Source organism: Trichechus manatus, unplaced genomic scaffold (genome assembly GCF_000243295.1).
Source record: "Trichechus manatus latirostris isolate Lorelei unplaced genomic scaffold, TriManLat1.0 scaffold00042, whole genome shotgun sequence".
Classification (NCBI taxonomy): domain Eukaryota; kingdom Metazoa; phylum Chordata; class Mammalia; order Sirenia; family Trichechidae; genus Trichechus; species Trichechus manatus.
This window is the reverse complement of record NW_004443978.1, coordinates 1310045-1325307: the sequence shown is the minus strand read 5'-3', so window position 1 is coordinate 1325307 and position 15263 is coordinate 1310045. Positions and strand designations below refer to the sequence as shown.

At 42.7% G+C, this 15263-nt stretch overlaps 1 protein-coding gene across 1 annotated transcript in view; it reads left to right on the top strand.

The window, feature by feature from the left end:
* The window catches only part of CST7 (cystatin F), a 32944-nt gene that overhangs the window by 6864 nt on the left and 10817 nt on the right, over nucleotides 1–15263 (top strand). The window contains exon 2 of the mRNA XM_023731385.1: nucleotides 14048–14220. Coding sequence (XP_023587153.1) covers nucleotides 14048–14220 — 173 coding nt within the window. The remainder of the gene's footprint in view (nucleotides 1–14047; nucleotides 14221–15263) is intronic.

Sequence of the window (15263 nt, the reverse complement as noted above, 5' to 3'; positions counted from 1 at the left end):
GCCGAAAGTACCTTCTCTGCAAGACCCGCTCACCACACACCTCCACCCCTAATCACTTGCCATCTGAGTCATTTTTTTTTCATGTACCAGAGCTATTTTTTCCTGACAGTGAAAAGAGTTGCAAGAGGAAGGGGGAGTCCTTTGTGTATGCTCCTGCTTTCCAAGGGCCGCCAGGCAGGCCTGAAGTAGGCACTTCTCCTCACCTCCTCTCCTTCCTGCCTGGTCCCCGCGATTGCAGCCTGCCCTGTCCTTGCCCTGTAAAGCGCCTGTCCCTAGAGCACATGTCCCTCGTGTCTCACACCTGGGGCAGGAGTGTCTGCATATACCCCCTTGCCGGGCTACGAGCTGCAAGAGGACCAGAACAGGCCACCACAGCCCACCAGAGGGTGGACACAGCGCTGCCCCAGGCCCTGGCTGAGCCAGCCTCTGCAGAAGAGAGGGCTGAAAACAGTGGGTAGGCCAGGAAGGGAGTGGCAAGCACTGTTTCAAGGCAGAAATCTGAGTGTCCCCTGTTTTCAGTGCACACCCCCCTTCCAGCCCTGGGTGACACATGAGTCACCATTCTCTCCTCTTGTCATTTTCCAGCTAAGTCCTCTGCCCTCTGCACATGGAGTGTCAGCAGCTTCCTAACTGTCCCCCACAGGCCACTCTGAGTGCCCCCACCCCAGCTACCTCACCCACAAGTCAGAATCCTCACTGACACCTCCTCCCCAACAGACTTGAGGATGCCCTGGACAGAGTCTCCCATAGCACCTACCAATAAATATTTCTTAAATGGGGAAAAAAGAGAATGGTCTTTATAATTAGTCAAACCTGGATTTAAACCCTCTGTACTCCTTTGGACTCTCAGGTTCCTTGCCTGTAAAATGGGGGTGCTAACCCACGCTGCAAGGCATGAGAAGAAACGGATGCCACCCAAGACCCTCATGGCACAGAACAGGGCTCAGGAAAGCACAGTTCTCTCTCACCATGTCCTCCAGAAACCCCAGATCCTCCTGGGGGGCTGAAACACCCAGGCCTGAGGCTCAGGAGTTGCCAGGGCCACAGCACTCAGACAGCCGCCTGGCCATTTGCTCCCCATGTGTTGGGTTGTTTTCTTCCTCACTTTCGGGATGTTCGTTCTTAATAATCACCACCCATCTGCCAGTTTGTCATACTCTGCTGGCTGATGCTGGAAGCTATGTCACTGGTATTTCAAATATTAGTAGGGTCACCCATGGTGGACAGGTTTCTGCAGAGCTTCCAGACTAACGCAGACTAGGAAGAAAGGTCTGGTAGTCTACTTCTGGAATTTAGTCAGTGAAAACTTTATGGATCACAACAGAACAGTGTCTAAAACGTCATCAGGAGGGATCCATTGCTAGAAAAGGACATGTTTAGTGAAGTAGAGGGCCAGCGAGGGCGAGGGAGACCCTCAGTGAGATGGATTGGCATAGTAGCCACAGTGATGAACTCAAACATGCTGGCAATTGTAAGGATGACACAGGACCTGGCAACGTTTCATTCTCTTGTACTTGGAGTCTTCATGAGTCAAAGTCAACGCCAAGGCAGTTACCTATTTATTCTTAATAAATAGCCTTTCCCTGCTAATTTCTCTTAATCATCTTAAAAATGGGTCTTTTAAACTTCTTTTTAATTAAAAATGGAACTTCTAGTGTTTGTTTAGGCAACCATGAGACAGTTGATGAAACTTTATTGCCTTGAAACCTACTTTTAAGAAACATGTAGGTAAATAAAAATAAACCACCTTCACTATTGTTCATAATCTTTCTGTAACTTTACCAGAATCTTTTAGGAGCTAACATCTTGTGTCTGGAAGGGACATTCACCTGAAGTTCAGCATGACCTTGATTTCACTACATATTTAAAATTTTGTTAAATTCAAGCAAAATTAAATTTACTGTATTTTATTTTAAAAACATTTAATAGTGGTTACATTTGAAATATTAAGGAATGATTTTTAAACATTTTCATTATACTCTGTATTTTTCAAATTTTCTACCAAATATAAACTTATCAGAAAATGAATAAATGTAATCTTTACAAAGAAAAAAACGGACAACTGGATATTAATGTACCAAAAAAAGAAAGAAAAAATAAATAAAAAACCCAAGTGCCAATCTCCGATACTCAGATACTGCTTCTCCCAGAGAGGTGCCTTCTTCTACCATTTGGATGACAGATGAGTAGAAGCCATGCTGGTTTCCAAAACGGTTTTCTTTCATAGCTAAAAACGGCCGGACAAACCAGGCTGGACTCCCAGTATCCACAAGTACGGCGCTGAGTGGCTTGGGCTGGTCCTGCCCATGTTAACACACACACCCCAGGAAAGGCTTAATGAGGCCAGCGACACCCCTATATCAGAATTGCTGGGGAGTCTGAGAGGTGAGGTCCAGGGCCCAGACCCACCACCTAGCTTCAGCGCTTAATCGCTGAGAGTGAAGGCTTCTGCCTGGCTTCTGTGGAGAGGTCGTCATGGGGCTGGACTTGCACGAAGGAGACCCCAGGGACACTCGCTCCATGGAGGACAGGAGCTGTGGAGAAGACATGTACCAGCAGACAGCCGAGATTTCCTACTGGGACGGCACTAGCAACATGCTTCTCTCATGGGGAATAAAAGGCCAGGCTCATTAGCTCCTAACACTCAGGGAGTCTTGAAAATCAGTCATAAACTTTGTCTAGATCCTTTGCCCTCTGGCCACGGAACAGCCTGAGGGACCCATTTGCCAGGTGTGGCCCCTCCCTTCACAAGAGGTTGAGGACCTGGGAAACAATGGAACTCCCAAGGTCACAGAGCTCAGAGCCCACACCTTCCTGTCTACCTCCAATGTTCTTTCCACACACCTTCCACCCATGTGCTGCCAGGGGGGAGGGGGGACAGCAGGGCTGCTAGGCTACTAGCCAGAGGTGTCTTGTGCCATCTTGGCAAGCCAGTGCTGGTCCTTGGGAGGAGCCAGGCAGAACTTGGAGCAGGGAGGATTCCTCGGCAACACCCCCACTCCACACTGATGAGATCATTCACTTACTGGCAGGTCTCAGCATCCGCAGACCTTCCACCCCACTTCTCACCAGGGTATGACAAATGTCTTTTGGCAGAAGTCCCAGCTGCTTGACCAACTCCATTCCACAACCCCAAGTGGCCCCAGGGATCTCATGCACAGCTCTGCCACAAGGGCCCCAGCCAACACCCAAGAGTGTGCATTTCTGACTCCTGCACACATCCCCAGCTCTCCTGCCCAGGCAGCCCACCACCTCACTAATTCCCAACTTTAGTTCTTTTATAAAACCCAAACTTGGTAACTGAATCACTAAGCGCCCATACCCTGGCCCTGCCTCCCTCTAGCCTTGCTTCTCAGCCCTCTTCCCCTGCCCCTCTTTGCTGCCACCCTGGCCTCCTTCTGCTCCCTTCCAGCTCGATGGAAGTCTAGCCTCACTCCACTGCACCAGCAGCCCATCCCCAGGGCCCATTGCTGGCTCTGTATTTTCACTTGGATCTGATCAGATAGCATAGCCTCGGCAAAGCAGTCCTTGGTTCCCACTACTGCCCCGGCAGACAGTACTTGCACAGCTCCCTGCCTGAGTTCTTCCTCTGTTTGGATAATTTTCTTGCTTATTTATACCATGTAAGCTCCAACAAAAGTGAACTGCTGCCACCCAAGAGCCTGGCAGGACAAGGCAGGCTCTACAAGACACTTGGCAACTCTTATAAAAGAATTGAACAAAGGAATAAATAGTTCACATGTTCTTCTTCAACAAGCCAATCCTGACTTGAGTCCAACCATGGCAGAAAGGACCAGGGTCCTCAGGGGCTGCCATAGCTCTACTTCTTGGGAGCCAGGGTGCAATATGTGAAGAACAGAGGAGGACCATCTGGGGTCACTGGTTCTGCTTGGCTCTGGCAGATGCCAAGGGTTGTGTGTTGGAAGAAGCCCTTCATGTTGCTTCCCCCATCTTTTATGAAATACTAACCTCCTTGGAACAGGAAGACCATGTAAAAGGTTAAAGAAATCTATCCACCCACCCACCCATCCATCCACTAATCCACCTGTCTTAGTTACTGTCCTAGTTATCTAGTGCTGCTGTAACAGAAATACCACAAGTGGATGGCTTTAACAGAAATATATTTTCTCACAGTTTAGGAGGCTAGAAGTCTGAATTCAGGGTGCCAGCTCTAGGGAAAGGCTTTCTCTGTCACCTCTGGGAGAAGGTCCTTGTCTTTTTAGCTACTGTTTCCTGGTTCCTTGGAGAGCTGCATGGGGCTTGGCATAAATCTCCTCCCCGCCACCATCCCATTCCCGTCTCTATTTTGCTCACTTGTTTAATCCCTTTTATATCTCAAAAGAGAGTGATTCAAGATACACCCTACACTAATCTTGCCTCATTAACATAACAAAGACAATCAATTCCCAAATGGGATTATAACCACAGGCATAGAGATTAGGATTTATAACACATATTTTGAGGGGATACAATTCAATCCATAACAGTTATCTAGTGCTGCTGTAGCAGAAATACTACAAGTGGATGGCTTTAACAAATAGAAATTTATTTTCTCACAGTTTAGGAGGCTACAAGTCTGAATTCAGGGTGCTGTCTCTAGGGGAAGGCTCTCTCTCTCTCCATCCACTCAGCAGGAAGGTCTTTGTCTTTTTGCATCTTCTAGTCCTTGGTTCCTTGGTGATCTTCATTTGGCATAGCATCTATCTTTCCCTATCTCTGCTTGCTTGCCTGTTTAATCTGTTTTTTACATCTCAAAAGAGATTGATTTAAGACACACCCTACACTAATCTCACTATATTAACATAAAACCCCTTCCCAAATGAGATTACAGCCACAGGTATAGAGGTTAGGATTTACAACACATATTTTGGGGGGACACAATTCAATCCTGTGCTAGCAAACCTCTAAAACTAAGGCACTTGGTATAATAAAATTGCTGACATGAAGTCTGAATCACAAGTCCATTTGGTTGCAGGCTCGTGCTTCTGCATTCCCGAAAATGTAACCTTGGCTTCTTCCCATTCATATGCATATGGTCTTGGGCCTCTGGCTGGATGGGATCAGAAGATCCTGGCCTCGCACTCCCTTTCCTCATCTTTACTACAAAAGCACACCTCTTCCTCCATGCTTCAGAGCACTTGATGGATTCTTCTCTGCCATGTGTTTCCCCAGTTCATGAATTGTATTACCCTCAATAAATCTCTTTGCTTTTACTTTAACAGAGTGAGCATTCTTACTCAACATTGCTTGGTGTCATGAGTGGGGTTTTGAAGATGCATTGCTTTTGGCAACCCCTGGGACATTGAGGACTAGGGCTTCTGGTACCAGCAGAGCCACTTGGGCTCACCACCTCCCCAGATTCCTGGGAGTTGTCCCAGGTAAACTGTCTCTTGAATCCGAGCTCCACTCTTTGCTTGACATTCTTCAAGATTTATTGTTGGACTTCTTTACTTTCATTTTCAGTTTACATTCTAATCGTTTTGATGAGTTCATTGCCAAATTAAGTTTGGTGAGATTGTCACTGAGGTTCTCCCAGGTCTACTTTAGCTGACTTAGGGAGAATCAAGGTTTCAGTCCATTAAGTTTGAACTCTTCTTTCTAAGGCATGCATTCAGGTCTCACTACACATTAGGTTTTGGGTGTACATTAAGTCTCATAGCACGTGCTGTTCAGTGTTTTAGTAAAATGGGGAATGCTGATTCCAAGGGCTTGGCAGGGCCTCCTTTAGGCACCCTAACAGCTTGTATCAACAAATATCGTTGTCCTCGTACTTGCTTGATTTTAGATGATTGTCACACTTTTAATAAAAAGTTTAGAAAATCAGTGGCCACTGTACGACTATTTTGATCTGGATAAGCTAGGTTTTCAGTGCAGTAAATTAGAAAAGGTCCCTGAATTCAGCAACCACAATGGGACACCTACTTTGATTGGTACCTAGAAGTCTCTAAAAGATATAAAGAAAGCAAAACAGCTTCCATGCAGGATAGCATTTCTAAATTGATCAAACTAAAGGAAATGCAATGTCAGGTGCCTGCCTCTATTTCTCCTAACCCAATTCCTTCTGCCCCTCCACCAGTTGACTCTACTAATATACTTTCTGAACTCCCTTTCTACCCTACAGAACCCACTAAAGAACAATTATAGAAACCAGTTTCTGTTACAGTCCCTGAGATGCCTTTTCAGATAAGGAATCCAGAAGAAGCAAATAAACCTCCCCAGGTTACTTTTGCCCCTTGGTCTAGAGCAGAACTTCATGCAATTGTAAAAGACTTACCTAATACTCACAAAGATCCCCAAAAGTTCACCCAGGAATTCAGGATCTTAGTAGAAACTTATAACGCTGGCCTACCAGATCTGTATCAATTAACAAACATGTTGATAGGACCAGAGGAAGCTCACAGGTGGATGGAGGAGGCCAATTGGAAATATCCAGAAAGATCTTTTAACTATAAGACCTAATGTTTCTGGTACAGAATTATTAGACCAAACCAAAGCCATCATTAAATTACTCATAGACTCTTCCAAAATTTTCCCCAGGAACATAGACTGGGCAAGAGTTCAAGGCTGTACGGAAGATAAAAGGATGCAAATGTTTACTATTACAGGGACCACTTGAGCCGACTTTTTGCTGAACACTCAGGCTTAAATCTGAGCCTGGGGCTGAAATAGCTTTCAACTCCATATTCCTAAACGGACTGCACCCTGAATAATCTGAACTAGTCAGCCCATTTTTGTTGTCTTTTCTTTCTTCCTCTTTGGTGCTCAGGGTTGTCAGAGGGTCTGAGATTCCTCCATCTGGTACTCTAGAAAGTTAAGAAGTTTTATCTAGAGCTTGTTTTTCTGTTGAATTTGTTCAATCTTACCAAAGAATTGCAGTATACATTTTAAGAAACTGGGTTGTTTATGTTGTGTGGTATTTTATAAGCCTGGTCTTTGAGCTGGCTTCACTGATCAGTGAGTTTATGTGGTTTTCTGTCTCATTTTGTTCTGAGTTTGCCTCTTGCCTAGAGAGTAATGTCTAAGTTTCTGTCCTGTATCAAGTTGAAGGCCATGGCTGGTGTTTTTCATAGAGCTATATAAAATCTCAGTTCTTTTCTCTTTCAAGAAAACTGCTTGTGAAGCCTGGGCTTTCAGCAGCTATTCTGAGAAACTCTGATACAAATTAGTTCATTGAAAAATGCTCTGGAAAAAAAAGAATGGCTTGTTTATTTTGATTGATATTAACGAGGCCTCAAAAAGATAAACATTACTCTAAATTCCTTCTCTAAAGTATCTTATAAAGCATGCAAGACATAGGGTTATGAAAATGTAATGACTTCCCACCTCCAGATGGTTCCATTAAATTAGAATTGCTTTAATGGTAAACAAACCCTTATATAACTTTACCAGTCCAAATATTTCCAGGAATTAATGAAAATGAATTCATTCTGACAAAGATTTTTCCATTCTGTAGGATGTCAATCTTAAAAGCAAAACCTTTCTAAGTAATTTAAGCTAGATATTATATAAAATGTGTTTTATTTAATGAAAAGGGGTAATTTCTAATAATTTATGGGTTCACTTTTGCTAAAGAGCTTTGGTATTTATTGGGTAGATAAAAGGTTGTGATAAAGAGAAGGCAAAACTGCTTACCAAGAGAATAGTAAAAGGGAAAGAACTTGGGTTATCTTTTGTCTTTCAAAATACCTAGGCCAACTAAAACATACGTAAATGAATTTGGATGACTAATTTTTGTCTTTGACCATGAGCCACAAGATAGGGATGGCAGGGAAGGATCAGGCCTCCTTGGCCCCCAGACTCTGAGGTCATACAGCTCCAGGAAAGCTTTTGAAGAACCCCTCCCAATTAGGTGGAGACCTTTTAAGACAAATGAAAGTAAGATGATGCCTTACTATAGTTATCAGAAATTGAGTGGATCCCCATCACAAAAGAACTGTAAACAAGTTGTTTCTATTGTAGAGGAATTCTAAGAAGCCAAAAGATAGAAATCACATTGAAATGCACCTGAAACAGCCTGGGGAGATATTTCCACCCCTAGTCAAAGACTTAAAGTTATAACCTTATCAATGAATTGGTCAGGTTGAGTAGAGAAGACTGTGATTTCCAAAACCAGTTGATAAAATCTTAAAGGGCTAAAGTTAGATTGGGGAAAATATGGGAAATGGTAAAAGTTTCAATGAAAACAAAATTTATTTCAACAATAATTATGTTTTATGGTATATAGGCTTAAAATAATTTCTAAGATCTATAGGTAACTCATTGAGTTAAGAGATATTCATTGTATTTTAGGTTTATATACTTTTGCTTTTTATGCCACCAAAATATATGAAATTAAACAAAATTTTGTTATTTTACCAAGAAATTCAATTCTTATATAAACCCAAATATATATATATATATGTATGGGTTTGCTAAAGTGTTCATTTTTGCCATTTAAAGGGTTATACTATAAGAGATATGCAACAATGTTTAAAAGCTTATTAGAAGGGAATTTATTTGATATGTTCAAAGTTTATATCTGTCTGGCTGAAGTTTGATGGGCTAATTTATGAGATTTTTAAGAACTTTTAGTGTTAAATAACATATAGAGCAAAGAATTGGGTTTCTTGTTAAAATAAAATTGTATTTGATTACTGAGTTGAAGAGTTAATTTATTCTCTGTGTAATCTTCCTCAAAGGCAAAGGTTCAGCGTCTCATTAGAACAAATTCCTGAGTCGAAAACCAAGCCACCTGGCTTTGAAGAAAAAGAAAAGCTAAGGTTTTTACCTTAAGTATCTTTGGTTAAATAACTTAAGTATTGCTTCTTGGTGAACTATAATAAACTCCTGACAATTTTGAAACTTCGTGGAAAGTCACAAAAGATTTGTTCTTGCTTTATAAAAAGAAAAATGCTTAAACTAAGGGGGGGTACTTGACATTGCAGTGCAATGAATTGCTTAATATGGTCTTTCTAGTCATGGTCTTTGTGACCCATACACAATGATTGAGTGGGACTATGAAAATAAGGTATACTGAACCATGGTGGTTGGGGTTATGCGTCAATTTGGCTAGGCCACGATTCCCAGTATTGTATGGCTGTCCTCCATTTTATGATCTGAATTAATTATCCTAATTATCCTCCATTTTGTGTGCTGTAAATCCTAACCTCTACATGTGAATGAGGTAGGATTAGTGTGGGGTGTATCTTAAATCACAGCCTTGCAGAAGGGTGTGACTAAAGTTCTACCTGTACTCAAGTCATGCCCTTCCCTGGGGTGTGGCCTGCATCTAAGTTATATCTATGGGTGCTCTAGCAGGACTCTCTCTCACTTTGGATCACACATCTGGTTCGTGATCGTCCAACCTCCAGTTCTTGGGACTTAAGCAGAGACCTGCCATCTGACCTGCTGATTCTGGGATTCACCAGCTTCCTCAGCCCTGTGGGCCAACGGCCTATTGTCTGACCTGATTTGCCAGCTACCACATCCTTGTGAGCCAGCAGCCTGTGGTCTGGCCTGCCGGTTTGTGTTCATCAGCCCCTGCAGCCACGTGGGTCAGGAAAAGCCTATGCCTGACCCATGGATTTGGGACCTGCCAGCCTCCACAACCACATGAGCCATTTCCTTGATATGGTTCATGACTTCTGTGAGATACTGCAGTGAATTATGGAACCCAAAGATGGGAGGGAGAGTATTAAGGGGAGGAGGAGAAGTTGATGTTAAAGATGATGGAGTCGTTCATAAGTTTGGAAAAGTTGAACATTTGGGACATCTTTAACCTCCACATCACAGGAACCAGCTTTGTGCTGATCCTTATAAAACAAAATTATTCATTTAGATGTGTTATGTATTACATGAAACATAATTAAGAGAAGTGCCTGATTTTCCTTGGGTTAAAAGAATTTTATGCATTAACATTTCCTCTTAGGTTTTCACCAATACTAGACAACAGGCACATAATATTATATCATAATTTTTTATTTCAATTGTTAATTTAGTACCACTTTGTTTCCTTTGAATCTAGAATCATCAAAGCCAATGGTTTTAACTTGGGCATTCACATCATTTACCCATGAAATTTTTATTAGTATTCAGATGTTTAGAGACTTAATAATCTAAGTTTACCCATGGTTGTTGAGTCAATTCTGATTCATAGTGACCCTATAGGACAGAGCAGAACTGCCCCATAGGATTTCTAAGGAGCGGCTGGTGGATTCAAAGGGCTGACCTTTTTGTTAGCAGTCGACCTGTTAAACACTGTGCCACCAGGGCTCCAAATCTTAGTATATTCTTGATATATTCTGATTCTATGGTATTATATCTCAAGATTATTATTTGTTATATCTGAAGTTCATGATGACATTAATTATTATGTTTCGAGATATTGTTGGTCTAATTTTTTTTTAATTTTGGCTTTATTTGGCTTTGCATTACTTCTGTAGTTAACTCCCATTAGGCCTTTCACTTTTAAGAATTATAAGTTAACCATAGCCATTTTTAAGTTTGTCATCTACAGATAAGTTTTGCCTTCCTGATCCACTGAAAACGCTTGACCAAAATATTTAAACAAAAATGGTCTATATCAGATTTATAAAAAGGACTATAATTTTTTGAACATGGATACCACTAGACTAAATAGAACTGTTATGTAGGAAGTGATGGGGTTTTCAAGTTGTTGCTGATACAGACATGCACAGAACCAAAATTAATACATAGGACTGAGTAATTACTATAACGTTTATATGAGAATATTACTAATATTCAGTGTTGTATTTTCTAGATAAGAAACCATTTTTCTCCCTTTTTTTTCAATGTAAGAATCAGCTATTTCAGGAAATAATAACACTATGTTGGTTACAAAATAGCCTATGAATTAAAAGATGTTATGGCTCATGTCAAAGTTCTGACTAAAATATATTCAGAAGTGTCAGACTCCAAGAGATAAATACTGAAATGACTATGATGAAAAAAGTAGTTCTTCAAAACCAAATGGTCCTCCCTTATGTTACTCATACTGACTCTAATATTGCTCAACTTGAATTATTGAAATATCATCCATCTTTAATCAAATACTCTAAGGAATATTTTTGACACGTTAAAGAAGCCTTTGATGGCTGGAAACCAAAATCCCAAAATCTTCCTGATATTGTTCCAGGGATCTATGTATATTAGAAGAGACATCAACTAAAAGATTCCCTGGAGCCTCATTGGAAAGGACCGTATGTAGTTCTCCTTACAAACCATGTGCTGCCAAATTATAAGGAGTCAAAACTGGATCCATTTGTCCCAACTAAAGAGGGCCAAAACACCCCTGTGGACTTGTCGGCCCTCTGGGGAACTAAAGATCACTTTGAAACACCCCAGTGGCCAGAAGACCACATCTTAGGTAGACAGCTGAGCCCAAGATCATGGAACAAGATTTCATAAGTCCGCCTGAAGTTTTTGGACTTTGTCTCGTAATCATAGCTATTCTTATGCTATTAGCTTTACTTCATACATATGGCCTTATTCTTTGGTAGTTTTATTCAAAATGGAGATTTCTTTAAGCCCTGTTCTTTTATTCCTAACACTTCTAATGCTTGGAAAGAGAATGCATTTGTCAGGTTCGCCAAATCAGTAGCTAGTGCCAGTAACCTAACCAAGTGTTGTATCTGTCACCCATCCCCACAATCTGGGCATAAGAATTCAGATCTGTTAGCCCCTTCTGTACTATAGTTATGTAGCCGGTACTCCTATTAACTCCAGCATCACCTGTAAATGGGCCACACATGTCAGGCTATGGCATCTCCCTGGATTATTGGCTCAACCTGAGACACTTTTAATCTAATTACAAAAAAAAAAAAAAAATGTTCTGAAGCTGCATGGGATCCTTCTGACGCAAAATGGGGATGCAAAATGATTTTCTAACTTCATAGTCAAAACTCCCTAAGTTTTGGACTGATGCTCATGCAGCTAATACAACAAATTGCATGAGTAGATTCAGAAGAATCTCCTGTGCCGAACTTTGGAGCCTGGATAAATTAGGATTAAGCAGGAATCTTTAGAATCTCTCGCTAAAGTTATATTAGATAATAGAACAATTCTTGATTTCCTTTAGCTCAATCAGAAGTTTGTGCTGTTGCTAATACCTCCAGTTGTACTTGGATAAATACTACAGGAAAAGCAGAAGATGACATTACAAAAGTTCACCAAAAGGCTGAAGGAACTACTACTGGTTACATTTGATACCTCCCATGTCCAGCTCTCCCTTTTTGATATTTTTAACTGGTTACCAAAACCTCTTGGTTCTTGGTCACGCTATTAAAAACTGGAATTAATCATTATAACATATATAACTCCACTGCAACTCCCCTTGCTATGCAAAGAATCATGTATTTAGGAGATATCAAATTTACAGGAGAAATTGAGTAATTTCCCACCTTGAGTTAGCATTTTTGATGTTAAGTTGTTCCTTCAGATTAGGCCCCCTTTCCAGCACGGACCCTGATGAAAGTCAACTCACCCTGAAGATGAAGCCTATTGATATGGCAAGGTAAAGAAGAAAATTAGCCCAACAACCTTAAGGTCTGGCATTCTCAATACTTGGGCCTGCGACATACCCAAGAAGTCTTTGCATAAGAAATGTTAACTCATTGTGGGTACTCAGCGCCCCCTAGCGGAGGCTTGAACAAAAAAGGGAAATGTGCTAGCAAACCTCTAAAACTTAGGCACTTGCCATAATAAAATGGCTGACATGAGCTCTGAATTAGAACTCCATTTTGTTGCAAGCTCCTGCTTCTGCGTTCCTGAGAATGTAACCTTGACTTCTTCCTATTCCTATACATATGGTCTTGGGCCTCTGGCTGGATGGGAGCAGAAGACCTTGGCCCCCTGTCAATCATCTTGTTTAAACTGCCTGGCTCTTGCCCCAAGGCACTCTTAGCAAATAAGGGTGGTGGTCAGGAATGTGGTTTAGCTACTCTTAGTAAATAAGGGTAGGGGTCAGGAATGCAATTGTAGGAGAACAAGTTTACTCATGATGTTCCTGGAAGAAGGTAGCTAATGCCATACCCACATTGTGACCATGTAATCATCATACACTCCCCTTCACCATCTTTACTATAAAAACACACTCTCCCCCCATGCTTTGGAGCACTTGGTAGATTCCTCTCTGCCCTGTGCTTCACCAATTCAGAAGTTGTATTACCCTCAATAAATCTTTGCTTTTAAGTGTTCTTATTCTTTGACAATCCATAACACCACCTACCCACCAATCTACCCAACCATGCACCCACCTACCTACCCACCCATCTATCTACCCATCCACTCATTTATCCACAAATATGCCTATCTACCCACACATGCACCCACCCACCCACCCATCTATCTATCCACTGAGTATGTACCATGTATGAGGTTGTGTAGTAGGAGTTGCATGGGATAAAGCTTTACCAGGTCTGGGCCCTGCCCTAAGGGCTTTTGTCATTCATAGGAGTGAAAAGACTTGTCCCCAAATAACTCAGGAGAGAGCACACAGGGACACCAGGCATGACATGGATTCTGGCAAATGGCAAGGGGGGGTGGCGAGGAGAAGGGACACAGAGGACAGTCGCTGAGTCACAGACGACAGCACCAGTCTACTTACAAGTGAGAAGGCAGGTCAGGAGTCTGAGGACTACTGTGTGATCCATTCAGTTGGTGGTCAAGGCCAGAGAGTGGCTGGCCTTGAAGGCCAAGCTGGGGCTGACTTCTGACACACTAAGGCTGCGTCCTGTCCAGAGTGTCCACTGTTTGGGGGATGTGTTCAGTTTTCAACATCTATGCTGGGAATAACCACCAGTCCTGAAAGCATCTCAAGGGCAGGAACATAGGAACGTCTTGTCCGTAACTGTACTCCCCTTTCCACTCCCCCAGCCTTGAGTATGGGGCAAATGTTGGGGATGTTGAACAGATGCATTGGGGGTAAGGGGGATCAGGGCCCACACTGGGAGTAGAGAGGAAAACCAACCATCCCCAGTTGTGGGGCAGGACATCTAAGCCGAGCCTTCATTAATAGCAATGCTCTTCTCTGCTTCTGTGTTTCTTTCAGATTTTTGTCTCCAGAACCTTAATTCAAGTGTGAAGCCAGGGTTTCCCAAAACAATAAAGACCAACGACCCAGGAGTCCTTAAAGCTGCCAGACACACCGTTGAAAGGTTCAATAACTGCACAAATGACATTTTCTTGTTCAAAGAGTCCCACGTCAACAGAGCCCTGGTCCAGGTGAGGGTCTGGGTTCTCAATGCCAGCCTCTCGGGAAAACACCAGGATGCACAGCTGTGGAGCTGGTATGCCTAGCATCCTCTGTGATCTAGCACAAACACCTGGGCCAGAAATGGACAGCAGTGGCCACAAATAGCAAATGAGCGGCCCAAACTGGTGTCTCCCAGAAAAAGGACCCCAGCTGTTCTCTTTCTCCAACCATGCTTCTCCTGGCAGTTACCAGGCCTCTCTTAGCCCAAAGCATGTGAGAAGTAGGAGCAAGGAGGGGCAGGGGCTGCCAGAGGGGTGAGAGGCTGATGGTAGGGGCAGACTGGAAAGCAGTTTTTCACAGGAACAAAGCTGGCCAGGCAGTGCTCTGTGGTGTCCACGGCATGCCTGAGTCCTTGGCACCCACAGCTAAGCCCACCTCCTGCCCCACCCCTCACCTGCATGACAGCCCCAAAGAAGGCCATGTTCTTTCACATAGCTTTGGATGAAGCTGCTCCCTCCTTCTCAGACAGTTCCCCTTTTCCTGACAAGCCTCGTCCCTCCAGGCGCTACAGGAATGCCCACATCTGAGGCCTTTACTGCTAGGACAAGAGGAGTCACAGGCCCTCAAGGACATTATAGCCCCACTCACAGCCTTACCCTGGCCAGGCCTGGCTCAACCTGACCATGGTTGGCTGGGGTCAGGGATCCTGTCCTTTGTCAGAACCAGGGCTATCCTGCAGCCACTCCAATCATATCTAATAACATCTGCCAACATGGGAAGGTGGTTTGGGGTATTTTCACACACTCCTGTGAATGTGTGGCTATGGAGATGATGAAAAGAAAGGCACTCAGTCCTATTCTAATACTAATATTCTTTACACATTACTAACAATTACCTCTGGGTCACAGGATTATATGGGATAATTAATTCTTTCTTTATTCTTTTTCTTTTATATTTTATTGTACTTCAGGCGAAGGCTTACAGAACAAATAGTTTCTCATGAAACAGTAGTACACGTTTTATGACATTGGTTAACAACCCCAAAACATGTCAACCCTCTAACTTCTCAACA